Genomic DNA, 14,353 nt, shown 5'->3' on the forward strand with positions numbered 1-14,353 from the left:
ATCGAGCATTGCCTTAGGCCAAGGTAATTTGGCCTTGCAGAAGTCAAAAAAAAAAGTCGAAAAAAAAAAGAAAATGGGGACCGCCTTCAACTCAATATGGGACTGAAATCAACATTGTCCGTAGGAAGGGTAAATAATTGCGCAGTGCTTAGTTAGGGACTCCTGATGCAATGATAGCAAAGCGTGTCTAAATTTGTTCCTATTTGCTCGATGAAGAGTTAAATGCATAAGATCAAGTTATAAAGTAACTTGACTACAAAGCTTTAGACATTCCAAGTTTTTTAGTAAGAACTAAGAGAATTAAGTATGCGTGCGTATCTTAACCTAACTTTCATTTGCTCTTTTATATCAAGGCCTGGGAGTCACGTGCTAATCTGGCCTTCAAAACTGCCTAAATTGGTTTTGCTGGAATTATAAGGAATTTCTGTAACAGACTTATGATTTGGCAAGCTAATCCCATTAACACTCCTTCCAGTTGTTGCTCTTTTGCCGTACCTTTTAATTTGTTCTTACTTTTCAATAAATCCTTTGTTATCATTTCACCAACGCTGAGATATGAATCAACAGCGGTCGATAAGTGTGTTATCTATGGCTACTATAGAAAAGGACTTTGGGATGCGTATATTGAAAATTTGATATTCAGACCATGCCCTGAGCCAGGTAGGCATAAATGCTGCCTTTCTCACGTAGACTTTCATTCAGCAGTTACTATTCGATATTAACTTACTATCCCACACGTTTTATTTCGCACTTCTATCCTTTCAGAGCTATAATGACTTCGGACCGTTATCCAAAACTACGTATTGCGTATCCAGCGGTGAATACTTCGATCCCGTTGCCGGACCAAGCGAGCCGTGGAACGGCCCGCGGACGACGGTACCTACCAAGTACTACAGTGGCGTCAGCAATTTACCGCCGCCGCCGCCCCTGCACCACGAGCCTTCAGCACCTCCGTCTTTGCAAATCGCTCCACAGCATAGTCAGGGACTCAACCAACAGCAATCACCACAGCATCAACAGCAGACGCAACAGCAGACCTCACAGTTGACGGGGGTTATGGGCACAGGTGTGGGCGCTCCACAACAACATTTTTCGACATTACCGCCGATGTCAAGCTTCGTGAGTGATTACTCAACGCCGCCACCGCCACCACCCGCTACAACGATGGGAGGTGTTGGGGTTGGGGGAGTCGCTGGGATTGGGTCTGGCCTGAACGGAGAACAACAACAAGTACAACAACTTTCAACTAGTACGACGCTAGCGGCGGATCCGATTTCTGCCAGTGTCGCTCTAGCAAACAAACTCTATGGTGATTATGGACCCTCACCGGTTGCGAGCTCGTCGCCCCCCCAGAGCTGGTCGCAGCCAGCACCGCCGGCGCAGGCCTCACCACAACAACAACAGGGCTCCCAGCAGCATCAACAAGGCCCGCCTACCTCTCAGCAACAACAACAGGATCAGCGGTTACAGTTATCTTACACGACAGCAGGTACGAGTGAATAATGTTGTACGATGTTATTCTAAACAGTCTTCTTGTAAAGGCTAAAGCCTTCCAACATTGGAGCTTCTGTAGAGTGTAGTAAAGAAGTAGCCTAGTAGCATAAACAAGAGAACATCGTTATGATATTCACTCGGGTCATTTATGACCGCATTGCGTAGCGTTATCAGTAAAGGTGTGTGAACTTGACATAGTTTTAACATACATCTAGAGAAACTATATTCTGAATCCGCTTGAACTGATATGATGATAAGCTACTGCAGTCATTTGTATAGATAATGTGAAAAAAAGAAATATATATATACTACTATTATAGAGAAGCAATAATTCATCCAAAGGGTGATTCCCAAAGTTCGCTTTCCTATAAGTCGTATCATTAATGATTTGCTGGACTAATTACAGCTCATCAAGGAGGCGGTGGTGACTTAATATCGAGTCACAGTGTTGGCGTCATGGAGGAGAGGTTGGACGATGCAGTGAACATCTTACGCGTCCACGCCGAAGCGGCTAGTCCATCAAATGCGGTTCCACCGACACCGCAGTACCCTCTCAGTCCAGGTTATGGTCAGGCGGGAAGTCCTGCCGAGCTCAAGATGAACTCATACCCAAACCCTCCGCCTCCGTTGAAAGTTGAGGTAAAGGACGAATCGGCGAAAAGGTCAAAGACTTCAAGTCCCGCGGTGGCACCATCGAGATCACCGACACTTGTTGCTAAATCGGCGAAACGCAATCAACGACCAGCGCCCTACAGCGGGAAGCCTCTCACCGCAGCCGCGTTGGCCAACCCGGCATGGCCCGGCGCGGCCGTTAATCAGGTTACGCACGGTAATCCAGCCCTACCATTGCCAGGACCAGCGCCCGCAATGGGTCTTGGCGGGGGTTCAAATTCGGCCGACGCCTTCTCAGTATCCGACGATGGAGCAGATGACGATCCCGAAACAAAAGCAGAACGAGAACGCGAGAGGCGACAAGCGAACAACGCACGCGAACGCATCCGCGTTCGAGATATCAACGGCGCTTTCAAGGAACTCGGAAGGATGTGCCAGATACATTTGAAAACAGACAAGGCCCAGACCAAGCTTGGAATATTGCACCAGGCGGTACAGGTGATCACGACGCTCGAGCAGCAGGTGCGCGAACGCAATCTCAACCCGAAAGTGGCCTGCTTAAAGCGTCGCGAGGACGACAGGAGTCACGACGAACTTCCACGCCCACAGCAGGAACAGCAACAGCAATTGGCGGCTGCATTGCAGGGCGCGGGACCAGGAGTAGCTCTTCACCAAAGCGGCGTTCAGCTGGACACGACCGGCCAGGCGAGTCCTGGAGGACCCCACAGTGGCGGAGGACCTCCAGCATCTTGGCTTGACTACGGTCCACCTTCCGGTAGTGATAAACTGCCAATGGGCCCAATTCCTTCTCACCTGCCCCATGGAGCACATGATCCTACAGATGGCGCCGTCTAGGCTGCTCGGTAGTGAACTACTACCGGAGCTGCTGAAGTTGCCAAGACAGCGAATCTGTTTGCAACGGAAAGGATCAACCTTGTCCGAGGTCAGTCGAGATCTCAAAATGAGATGTAAATGAGCATCAAATATTGCGTGTTGGCCACAGTTATCCAGATTGCAGAAAACCGTGAGTACACAATTTTCTTCCTGTTTCTCGCTTCTCTATAGAAGACATGGTGGTTTGAAGAAATGGGAAGGGTAATTGACGAATACGGTGAAAGAAAGCGTCTGGCCTCGACCATCATACATATCCTTGCTGTGTACAATCATTTTGTTCGACATGTGCGTGGTTAAACGTGGCTAAATAACAAATAAGCAGAAACTGTGAATAGTTCGTGAATAGTCCAAAGTGTACATAACAATAAGATCTACATATAGTGAGGTGATTATTGCATGTCAACGAGGAAATGCATCGACACATCTGCCCGCTCCGAGTCATCTCGACAGATACAGTTAGTTCTACTTTGGCTACGAAAAAAGGAATCAATCATTCCAACCTAATTTTCACTTTGAGGTTGCCAAATACAAGCTGATGGACTAAGCGGACTTTTACACTCGACCACACTAGTCAGGACAAGCTAAATCTGACGAAGGGATACTGGTCATATAACAAGCAACTACTTGTTACAAATCATTTGTTTGCCGACAAGTAAACGATGATTCTTCGTTCGCCACGCACTCAATCGCGCGACCACTATTAACAAGAGATGATGTTCTGGCAAATCCACTAGTTTCGACGTAAATAGCAACGTTCCCTCAAGCTTCCCACGAGTCTACGTTCAACAAATATTCATCAGCGCTTTCACAGTAATGGGAGCCTTTTCACATTTTATCAGCAAGATGTGGTAATGACGAGTCATACGAGACGAAGACCACTCGTAATCATGAGCTGGTTGATCACGGCTAATGGCACAAATTCAGCAACCTGCTATTTTTTGTCAGTGAGGAGCTGGCTCAAGATATTCTGTATATCTCACTTTGAAACAGCGAAACGCCTGTAAGGTCTTCACAATCGATGAGCATATTGATAGAACAACATATATATATATATATATATATATATATATATAGACTGCAGGAATTATACATTGTGCGCCGTGGCTGTTGCAGATATAAGCAAGTGCTTGCGTTAACATTATATAACACTTTCGAGGCCACTTCGCGCGCTGCGTTCCGGAAGCAGGCAGTGTCCTTATAGTAATTCCTAATTTGTAACTATCTGGAGGTTCGGCTGTTATAGCAAGCGAGCTCCGGAGTGAGGAACTAATGTCTTCCGACAAAATACCAGTTCTTCCAACAAATGCTGTCTAGCGACGCGCGTCTGCCGGTTTCCGTAAGGCATATTATTATCTAGTAATGGTCAAAACGCTGCAACACACTGCCATAACAAGTAGATATCAGCTCGATGGATCCATCGTTGAGAACCGATTTCACATTAGAAGCCTCCGTTGCTAATGAGGCGTTATACGGAGACAGAGTAACGGTTACTCTGTTCGACCAAAGGCTCTTGAGGAATAATAATAATAAGGATCATAATGATAAATAAATGGTCTGAGAAAATTGCAATTGTCGGCAGACTTTCAGCGTATCAAAGCATATCAAAGCGTGCCTTCCAGATAATGACCATCGAACATCTTCAGTCTGCAGGATTCCACACCTGAGCAGAGATAGCGTAAATGATCATAGTTGTAGCATTGTCTCTATTCGATCACTTTTGATGGTAGACATTGATTATAGCGTTGTACCAGATAGAGGACCAGACTCGTGCGGTGACACTACGAACGAAGTTGGCACAGCAGAAGTAATAAAAACAACACTAATAATCAATGGACCAGCGTGTCAATCATGCTATCGTGCTGTAACAAGTACAACAACAACAACAACAACAACAACACTATAAACATACTTATATATAACCTAGATGTCGCACGGTTTTTAAATAGCCGATTAATTAATTAATTAATTGATTGATCGATCATGATGATGGTGATTATTATTGGTTTATTGAAAATATGTTACTCCTACTGAGGGCATTATTAGTACTGACAACCGCTTTGCTCAATATTGTTTCCAATCCATTGTACAAGTCACATTGAATAATGTAGAAAAATTTCAGGAGGTAACTTGCAGTGAGATGGCGACGTAAATAGTGCTATCCGACATAATTTAAAAGCGCCAACAGCGCCACGACAATCCTCATGAGAATTTTAAATTTGAATATGGCGCGAAAAACTTGCCGAATCGTACGATCGGTATTGAGATGACTTCCAGCGACCACGAATCAATGTATACCTCACCGAGCAGAGCTATTGTCAAACATATGATTATTTTGCAACGATGCGAGTTGACGTTAGCCCAAACGGATATACGCCAGTGAGACCATGTTCGGCTTTGATTCCTTCGATGCAATCGAACACAGTAAATTTCCTTGCTTCTCAAAAGGGTCCTCTCTTCGGTGGACCTTTATTCCAGTACTTTAACAGGCGCTACAAAGATTGACACATTAATCTATAGTAGGTCTGTGGCCGTTTTCTGCATCGACTAATAGCTGGACGGCCGGAGTGTGTGACACATTTCCAAGGGAACTTCTCTATTTAGCAGGCACATTAATACTTAAGCAGAACCACACAGGCGGGTGGCAACAATGGCGTTACAATTGCTCGTTTGTGCTATACGATCAAATGAAAAGCGACTCATGTTTTCACTGCGGCGCAGCTTCTTTTGACGATTCTTGCCATTGAAAAAAACAGCAATCTTCGCTACCCGCCGTGCACATAAGATTAATAGAATCCTTTACGAGCTATTCAGAGATCAAGTTGATACTGTGACATCTACTAGAATACACGACCGTTTTTTTCGCGTGGTCTGGAGTTGTTATTATAATAACGATAATAATAGTTATTATTATTATTATTACTGAAGGTATTACAGCCAAATAGTATTATTAATATCGTATTATTGTCGTCATACTATTGTGGGGTGAGACCTGTAGGAATGCGCTCTTTTAGAGACTACTTGAATAGCATTTATTGGGGAGAGATGATTTTTCCCACAATTTATTTGAACTCGAAAAATTGATCTCAGATACTTTTAAATTATCATAGGTGTTTATGGCCCAATGAATAATCTACGAAAAGGCGAACAAATGAACCATTCAAGAGCAGACTACTTCAGCTCTAAACGACTATTACCGAATGCAACAAGGCTGTAGAAGAAAATGAATCTATACAGGCCACACCAAAGGGATATTATGAGAAGTGTTCCGTAACCCTATATCTATGTTAATGTGATTGCAATGCGACAGGTGACAGTTGAATCAATGCACAAACGATTACACGCAGCGTGATTATCGATGTCTTTTGACGCAGACAAGGGACACACATTTCGAAACAGAAAAATGGAAAAAAAAAAAAAAGAAAAAACTGCGTAACATCAACACGGACATGGATAACAACAGTAATAACAAAATTGCTGGATTTTTCTAGCCACGCTAAGGCTAATCTGTATACCTAAACGTCAACCTAGTTTGAGAAATTTTGTTGTCTTGTGATGGGAGCGGTGGATTTTCGTTAGGCAGTAACGAACAAATGTCAGACAAGTCTTAGGTGACTTAAAGCATACCGATAATTTCCCTGGATTCCATCATAATATTTAAAAGCGCTAAACGCATCTGTAGCCTTTACGTCAACGGCCATCAACAGTGATTAGAAAAAAGCAGATACATGAAATGGCGTAAAAATTAATTGAATCAGAGGGATTTCGGGTACCTGCGCAATGAAGGATACGGGTGGGATTTCGAACGTCCAACGTGTGTTGGAATCGACGTATTTCGATCGAATGTAAGAACGAGAAACAACTAAACGCTTGCAGTTTCGACAAGAAATAATGATACAACGATTACATGGTGTAATGAACGATGTGAACTTCGACATGTAAATAAATGCTCAAAATGCATTTACGTATATATATTTTTATAAAATGATGGCGTGTTTTTCCTCTATTCTAATCCTCTAGGAGTGTTTGCTGCTACATGAATATGGCCGTAATAACTGTTGTTCTAAGATATCGTCAAAGACAGGTATGCTATGTGTTTCGTATTTGAAAAACTGAGATAAAATCTAGGTTTTTTCTGCAATAATACGAATGCGACAGGGTTGAAGGGAAAAGACACAGAATTTCCGATGCGTAATTTGATTCAAAAAGCTATTTAAACGACTTAATAGAAGGAGCAACTATGGTTTTGGCGGTCAATTTCGAATGAGAGAGATTCTAGAAAACACACGTAATAAATAGAAATATAGCTTTATTTCATCATAACGTTACATCGTATTCTTTTATCTGCATTCGGATTCAATAGACTGAATATTCTTAAACTTAGAGATCGTTTGAATAGCGTCTTTTTTTTTTTGTTTTTTTTTTTTCAGAACAATTTAATAAACACATAGATCTTTTTTCACTTAATAGTTAGAGTGAACATTTTAACTAACAAGTCAATTACGACAATTGTCGGATGTCGGATCGGCACCAATGTCAGTAAGAATAAGGTGACTAAAACTGGGTAGAGCCAAACGTCAGCAACTTCTGTTAAGTAATCAAAAGTAATAGAACAATTTGACTTAAGTCACTCCGAGAAGTTTTCCGCCTTCGATAAAATTCGAGTAGATACATTTAACAGACTCTGATGTGCGTGTTTTGCTTGCACGATTTATGCACGTAAACAAGACAAGGTACTGGACACTAGTGATTCCGATCGTACTAGGAACCTTGTGGAAGTTTGATCTTCCGATTCAGTCCGACGGCTGGATAAAATATCAGACAACATCGAACATTTAAAATAACGTAGTGATCCTTTACCAGATAGTCAGAGAACGATCGGAGAAGCTAAAATTTGAGTTACTCGTTGCGCTATCATAAATATATCCTGAGGTGAGCAGTATCTCTTAAGCAAAACGTCCGTACTACCTATATTGACTGCTGGAGCATCAGACGCTACTTCAGGTTGTAGGTCATGGATACTATAGAGACAATGATAATAGTGACCTTTAAACGAGATCAGTTCCAATTCGGCAGGTTACACACAAGGAGCCAGCAAATACAGCTGTGATACTATTTTATTTAGGATGGCTTGGTACAAAGTAGAAAGTAAGTTACACTAAAACTTACAGAGATGTATTTCAAAATCCTGTGAGCAACAAGGTGTCAACAAAGTATTAGCAATAAAGTCAGGTTAAATACTGAATGCACATCCCTAACATCAGCAGCTTTACTTTGTCTTATTAGTTTCGATTCGAATGTTGTCGCAAGACAGCCCTGAACATCCAACAACTATAAACTCTTGATTTTGTTGTACCTTACCACAATAATTATGTCAGGCTTCCAGTTGGCTGAAGTCAAACAGTGACAGCGTCGTTGTTGTCGATGATGATGATCGCGTTCGTATTGTATCAGTAGAGGCAGGTCCGTTTCATGATACGTAGGAACTCCATCTCGCTGACCAATCCATCGCCATCGTTGTCGGCTTCTTCGATCATCTGCCGAAGTTCTTCCTCCGATATCTCAGCGCCCAGTTCATTAGCAACTCGTTGAAGGTCTTCCAACGAGATCATTCCTGCTCACCATATACACCAGTGAGGGTCACGCGATGAGATTGAATGCAGCTTAGGGTTTATACATATAAGCATCGGACTTTCTCATGCTACGTTTCCCATGAAAATCGTTAGAATTACGCTGTTAAGGTTTGAGGTCATTAGCTAACGAGTAATGAAGATAATTGTCTACAACGAATGAAGGACTCACACAAAATGTAAATATTTCAACTTGTTAAAGCAAGACCGCATCTATAACAAGCCGAATGCTCTTCAAACATTGCAACCATTCCTTGCATCCAGCTAGTGTATGAATACGAGGTCTAGACAAATTGAAAGCTTTAGAGCCTTTATGTATGTTGTAGTAGTAGACTCTGCCAACAACCTATGTGTGAGGCCCCTGGGTCGGTAAACATCCTTGCCTGTATTGCGTTCGTCGAACAGTTTGAAAGCCTTTAACGTCTCATCGTTGGGATCCTCGCGTAAACGAGTCCGTATCACCTCCTCAAATTCGGTCAATGTTAACTGCAATGGATGGAAAAAAACGTTTATATTAATTTACTTTTAGATGGGAGCAAAATTAGTTCCCTGACCATAAAAGCGATATTTTATTATACCTTATTTGGTACATACGTGACATGCAGCCTAAGATGCACCTTCTTGTTTCAGTTTCATTACTGAGGCATTTATTTCACGGCTCTTTGTTGACCTTATAAACAATAGGAATTAAAAAGCGGGATCAATGAACTTCTATACGATCCTTCGTATATACAAGCGTTTCACGCAGGAATGACTTACGTTTTCTTGGGTGTTTCTTTTCAAATAAGCTGTAAATATGTTTTAAGCGAAATGAAAACTTGAAGTCGTTCAACTCGAGACGTTTTTTTCGGAAAGGAAGTAGTTCAATAAAATATGTAAGCCTATTATTAATGTGTTTTTCCTGTTTCATAATAGGGGTACCGCCATAAACTTATCGTGACATATAATGTTGTGAACTAGAAAATTACAGTTAAAGATTGCTTACGCTGTAAATACATTTTACGAGCAAATAAAACGGAGCTTCAGCAGTCGCAGAGATTCTATATAGTTTCTCCTTGTATACAATACCGATCAAGCCGTAGCTATAGCCGGCATAGGCAGCAGTAACTGGCAAGCGGCAAACCTGATCTTAGCTTAATATATGTCAAATTTCTTCTGGCATCCTATTATGCAGAAAAACTATATGAGTATAGATCAACTCGAATTGAGCTGTTCATCCGGGACGAGAATTCGCACCGTATATGTATTTGAGGTACATACACAAATACACAAATGAAACGTAATTTCACAGTTTTTTGAAGTATCGATCGCTAACACATTGACGAAGGATCACCAATCTATCTCAACTGGGAAGCAGTATGGCTTGGTAGAAACATGTCTCGTGGGCGAAACTGAATTAATTAGCAAAGCCTCTTCAGCAACGCGTACTGCTCAGTGGTTACATAACGTACCCTTGCTTGCGGTGAGTCTTGTTTTCCAAGTTCCGTCAGCAGCTTTTTTACCTATCGTAAAAAAAAAACGAACATGGTGCAATTTCATTATTCCATCAAGCATCACTCGAAATTTTCATTCACTGCTAGGCGGTTATTTTTCTAGCAAGGTTCGCATTTACTCCAAGCGTTTTTTTTTCTATTACCTCTTCTTTGCGTGGCTCTAAACCGAGGGCTCGCATGGCAAACTTAAGTTCCTTCGCAGGCAGACCATCGCCATTGCGGTCAAACATCGCGAAGGTAGCGCGTATCTCCTCAGGTACAACGCTTGTCCTTTCTAACGACTTTTTTCGTTCCAAGCCATCACTGTCTTCGACCATCTTCTCCATACTGTACGACAGCCCCACTCGATCTACCGGGTAAAAAAACATGACGATTTAAGTCTGCTTTCTGCAAGCGGAATAAGGTATGGAAAGGTTTCAGTTTTCTTTCTAGTTGACTAGGCGGAAATCAAGTTCCATCTCCACCATGCTTGCAAAATACTTGGTTCAACTATTAGGACCTGCGGATTCATGAGTAAGATAGATAGAAGGAACGCAATGATATTAAAAGATACTAATCGCTGGCATTTACTCTGTCGTTGTTCTCAGCGAAGCATCGTCCTATACACGGAAACTAGGCTATTTTTTTTCTAAGATCGAACTTTTTCTACCGGTTAAATGTCACATCGTGGATCTTGATGATTTGTCGTAACCGAGTTATGTATCAACCGAGTATCAATTGTTCCTTGCGCACGTTTTACAAGTTCTGTTAGGGAGGTGTTTAGATACCAAAGTAACTTTGCCTGCATTCACTTTTCACTAACATTTCGTAGTTGGCAGGCTGGACACAAAAGACCTGTAACGTAGCTACGGCAATAGCTTCACCGAATTGAGCTTTGACGCGTTACAATGATCACGTTATCATTCAAAATAAGGCCAACGAGTACCCTATTGGGTCTTGTGATGGTCATTGAGCATCGGGTGAGGTTTCGTCTCGCCCCGGAGCAGTACAATTTTTAAGTGTCTATTGCTAGCCATTGATTTCCATCACATCATGGGTATTGATCGCTGTTTACACAGTCCATAGCAGTGCTTCGGACAGATACTACGGAACTGAAAGTTGAAAGGATTTTTTTGTTCCACTCGACCACACATAGGCTACATCTCCAAAAGCGACCAATCCTCACACATCAACCAGAGCACCGAGGGCAAATCGCATAGTGCGCTTGGTACAAGGGTTTTTCTGCACTGATTATTTATTTAGTTTACTAATTGACATAAGGCTCGAGAATATCAGTCGGAACATAAGGTCTCAAAATCCTGGAAGCTTGATAGCTACAGCAACCGAGTTGTTCTAGCATATTAATACCTGTTTGAAACGTCACTGGACGTATTACAGCTGAGGTTTTGCTGGTTTCTAATCTTTTCAGTTGAAAAAAATCATGTGCACATGTTGCTCACAGCTGTTTCGAGGATCGCCGGCTTGTTATTAATAACACAGATCACTGAGGGAATGACAAAATAGAAACCAGCAGCTGAAGAGAGACAGCTGTGTGAGCGGTCTCAAATTAGGCCAACAAGTGTACACGAACACGGTATGCTTGCTTTCCTTTCGAAACGGCCGAGGTCAACCTCGTCACATTCTACCAGCCGATTCGCAGGTAAGCGAAAGGGTTCTTATTCGCTACGAATGATGTTTTTCTCGGGGCTTACCTTCCACTCTTCTCGATTTGCCCTCTCCCTTTGGCAAAACGATCGAATTCTGACTGAGCAGAGTTTAACGGGGGTTCGAAAACGAAAGCGTGGTCACGCTAAGCGAAAAATTAAAAGAACTTCATATGTACAAAGCTAAATATATCCGGTTAATATACTTTTCAAATGAATAACTTTATTAGGGAAGTGAACTAGTGTTCGGGATAGGTGTAGGAGATAATTTGGATAGGAGAACACAATTACGGAAGTTGTTGATGAACTGTCTTCAAGTTATATATAGCATAGATACAATTGTATTAGTCTGAGTCATTTCGATTGCACAAAATATTCGAAAAAATGTCTGTACTTGAGGACCGATTTAACGTACGAGGTAATCTATATGCGTTTTATTAATATTTGTTTCACAGCGTTGACCTTTCGTCTCTTCTAAACATGTTTCACACACTGGCTCGGTATGGTAGTTCACTACGTGCGGTATACACCGTTCTTACTGTTAGTGTGCCGCAATAGAGTAGAAAAGCATGCCCTAAGTTTATTCTAATAAGTAGAAATACAGGATTTCTAAATTATTCTGAAGCGTATTTGCGGTAAAGTGATTCAAAGTATAATTTAACACCTATTGCCATGTAGCTTTGTCCCGTCACGAGTCGGAATGTAGCAGTTCGCCATTAGCGATCACGTTAGCTGGATATAGATTTGTACACAATTAGTACGATCATTAACTCCAATGAAAACTCTACTAGATGCCCATTTTGATCTTAGAAAGACGATGGCTCCATATTTACCAAGGATATTTGTTATAGTAACGTGTCTATGACATCGTAAAAACTTCAGTACTACACACTTTCAGCTAATTCATCACATCGTACGTTGGCAATAATGTCTGCCAAGCAATTATATTGGCACAAACGTAACGGGTGATGAATAAGTTTGCCTGGCGGTTGCGACGTCGAAGATGATAAATTTCTTTTTTACTGTTGTTTTGCTCACAATAATTCGGTCGAATCGAACTTTCACACGGTTGCAGCTGATGCGTGATCGTAGATGGATAGCGAACTTCACGTTAACCGTCCGCGCGTTTACCGCCCGCGCTTCACAAGTTCCATGGTCGTGCGGTAGAACACCTCATTAGATAGATGTACATACGTGCAGTTCATCGTCGTAACGGAAGTCTAGAGGCCCACGTCTAAGGACTTCTCCCAGGGACCAGCCACTTGCTAAAAGGATCAATCAAAACAACACAGCTGTCAAGAAATGTCAGTATATTGATGTGCTGGCAAAAACGTCTGATTGGTTTTTCTTAGCTTTTCAGAACAAGAACAATCGAGAAGATAAAAAAAAAATTCCTGATTCCAGCACCGACACAGCCAAAGCACTTCATAAGCAACGCATCGTCGACGTCTCTGCGACGACGTTTAACAATCACTTATAAGGTGTATATATATATACAATATATATAGGGTAATATATATATTAACAAGTCGACCACTTTAAAAAATATACGTTTGAATCAGAGAGATGGTGGAATCTATCGAATCATCGAAAAAACATCGAAGGCCAAGACGATCTTGCTTCCGTTGCTCGGTTCGTAGACTGGTTCATTCCGAGCAGTTATTACTGCACGTTCTGCCCCTCTGAGGTACTAGAGCATTAAAATAAGCCAAACTAAAAGCGTGACACAGACTCCATATTGTTAGGATTATGTAGTTAATTGTCAGGTTTCCGTGTTTTATCGTGTGTCAACTACGTGTTGAATGAGTGAGTCTTCAGTTACCGTTCACTACTACAACAAATCTATTTGTTTCAGAATGATGTTATGGCACAAATTGCGCAGTTCTATCTTAGCAATTTTTCCGCCGTAAACGTGTATTATGAAGTCATTTTTAGATGTCCGTGTGGTAAGAAGAGGCATGCCGGTTTCGAGAAATGGTAATTCATATGTTATATGGCCATTTTTATGGCCAACTATAGGTGATCATTTGCCATTTTTAGCTCTCAAACGAACTACATGATTATCAGAAAATAGTTTTCTGCCTGGGATAAATTATGTTTTGCTTTCCGTAAATCTATTCGCAGTTGTGAGTCTGCTGTCTCTCAGCAGGGCGCACGGCAATTTTCTAGCTGTCCCATATGTAAAAGGCTTAATTTAGGGCACTCGCAGTCCTAGATTTCACAAAGCGATTCGCTCCATGATTTGATCGTCATCAATTGCTAACAATGACAGAAAAAAACACTTTCTTCATGCCCGAGTATACACCGCGGTTGTTTCGTTTTCCAAAAACACTACAACAAGACCAGTTAGTTACTTCTGTGGGATTAGTTGCTGACGTCAACGTTATTCGATCTAAGCTCCACTGTTTATTCTTGCCCTGCCTGAAACCGACGAAGTATCGCACCCCCCCCCCCCCCCCCCCGCGCCTTTACCGATGAGAAGTGCATTAATCACAACGGGTCACGCACGCGATGACGGTGGGACCGACAGTAGCGACCGACGCAATCTCATGCGAAGTCATATACAAATAAAGTGGTTCTCGGCTCCGTC

The 14,353-nt window shown here is 42.0% G+C and overlaps 3 protein-coding genes across 12 annotated transcripts in view; 2 read left to right on the plus strand and 1 right to left on the minus strand.

The window, feature by feature from the left end:
• Window positions 1-6,982, plus strand: part of LOC111252623 (uncharacterized) — a 28,267-nt gene extending 21,285 nt beyond the window's left edge. The window contains exons 2-3 of the mRNA XM_022810823.2: window positions 766-1,489; window positions 1,901-6,982. Coding sequence (XP_022666558.1) covers window positions 766-1,489; window positions 1,901-2,961 — 1,785 coding nt within the window. The 3' untranslated portion in view covers window positions 2,962-6,982. The remainder of the gene's footprint in view (window positions 1-765; window positions 1,490-1,900) is intronic.
• LOC111252624 (centrin-1-like) overlaps window positions 1-12,941 on the minus strand; it is a 26,617-nt gene extending 13,676 nt beyond the window's left edge. For 2 of the 9 annotated variants that reach the window (XR_015330695.1, XR_015330696.1), the window contains exons 1-5: window positions 11,468-11,730; window positions 10,264-10,507; window positions 10,079-10,129; window positions 9,011-9,113; window positions 8,359-8,611 (exon numbers count right to left, since the gene is read on the minus strand). Coding sequence is in view for 6 of the 9 variants with exons in the window: in XM_086993780.1 (XP_086849906.1) it covers window positions 8,448-8,611; window positions 9,011-9,113; window positions 10,079-10,129; window positions 10,264-10,488 (543 nt within the window). In the remaining 3 variants the exon portion in view is untranslated. The other 7 variants (XR_015330694.1, XM_086993782.1, XM_022810824.2 and 4 more) reach the window with 7 other exon arrangements.
• Window positions 11,626-14,353, plus strand: part of LOC111253033 (uncharacterized) — a 16,448-nt gene continuing 13,720 nt past the window's right edge. Inside the window, exon 1 of one of the 2 annotated variants that reach the window (XM_086993778.1) lies at window positions 11,626-11,759. The gene's annotated coding sequence lies outside the window, so the exon portion shown is untranslated. Of the gene's footprint in view, window positions 11,760-13,109; window positions 13,245-14,353 lie in introns of those variants that run through there. The other variant, XM_086993779.1, reaches the window with a different exon arrangement.

The sequence above is a fragment of the Varroa destructor genome, unplaced genomic scaffold (assembly GCF_002443255.2).
Source record: "Varroa destructor unplaced genomic scaffold, Vdes_3.0 BEIS01000006.1, whole genome shotgun sequence".
Taxonomy (NCBI): Eukaryota; Metazoa; Arthropoda; class Arachnida; order Mesostigmata; family Varroidae; genus Varroa; species Varroa destructor.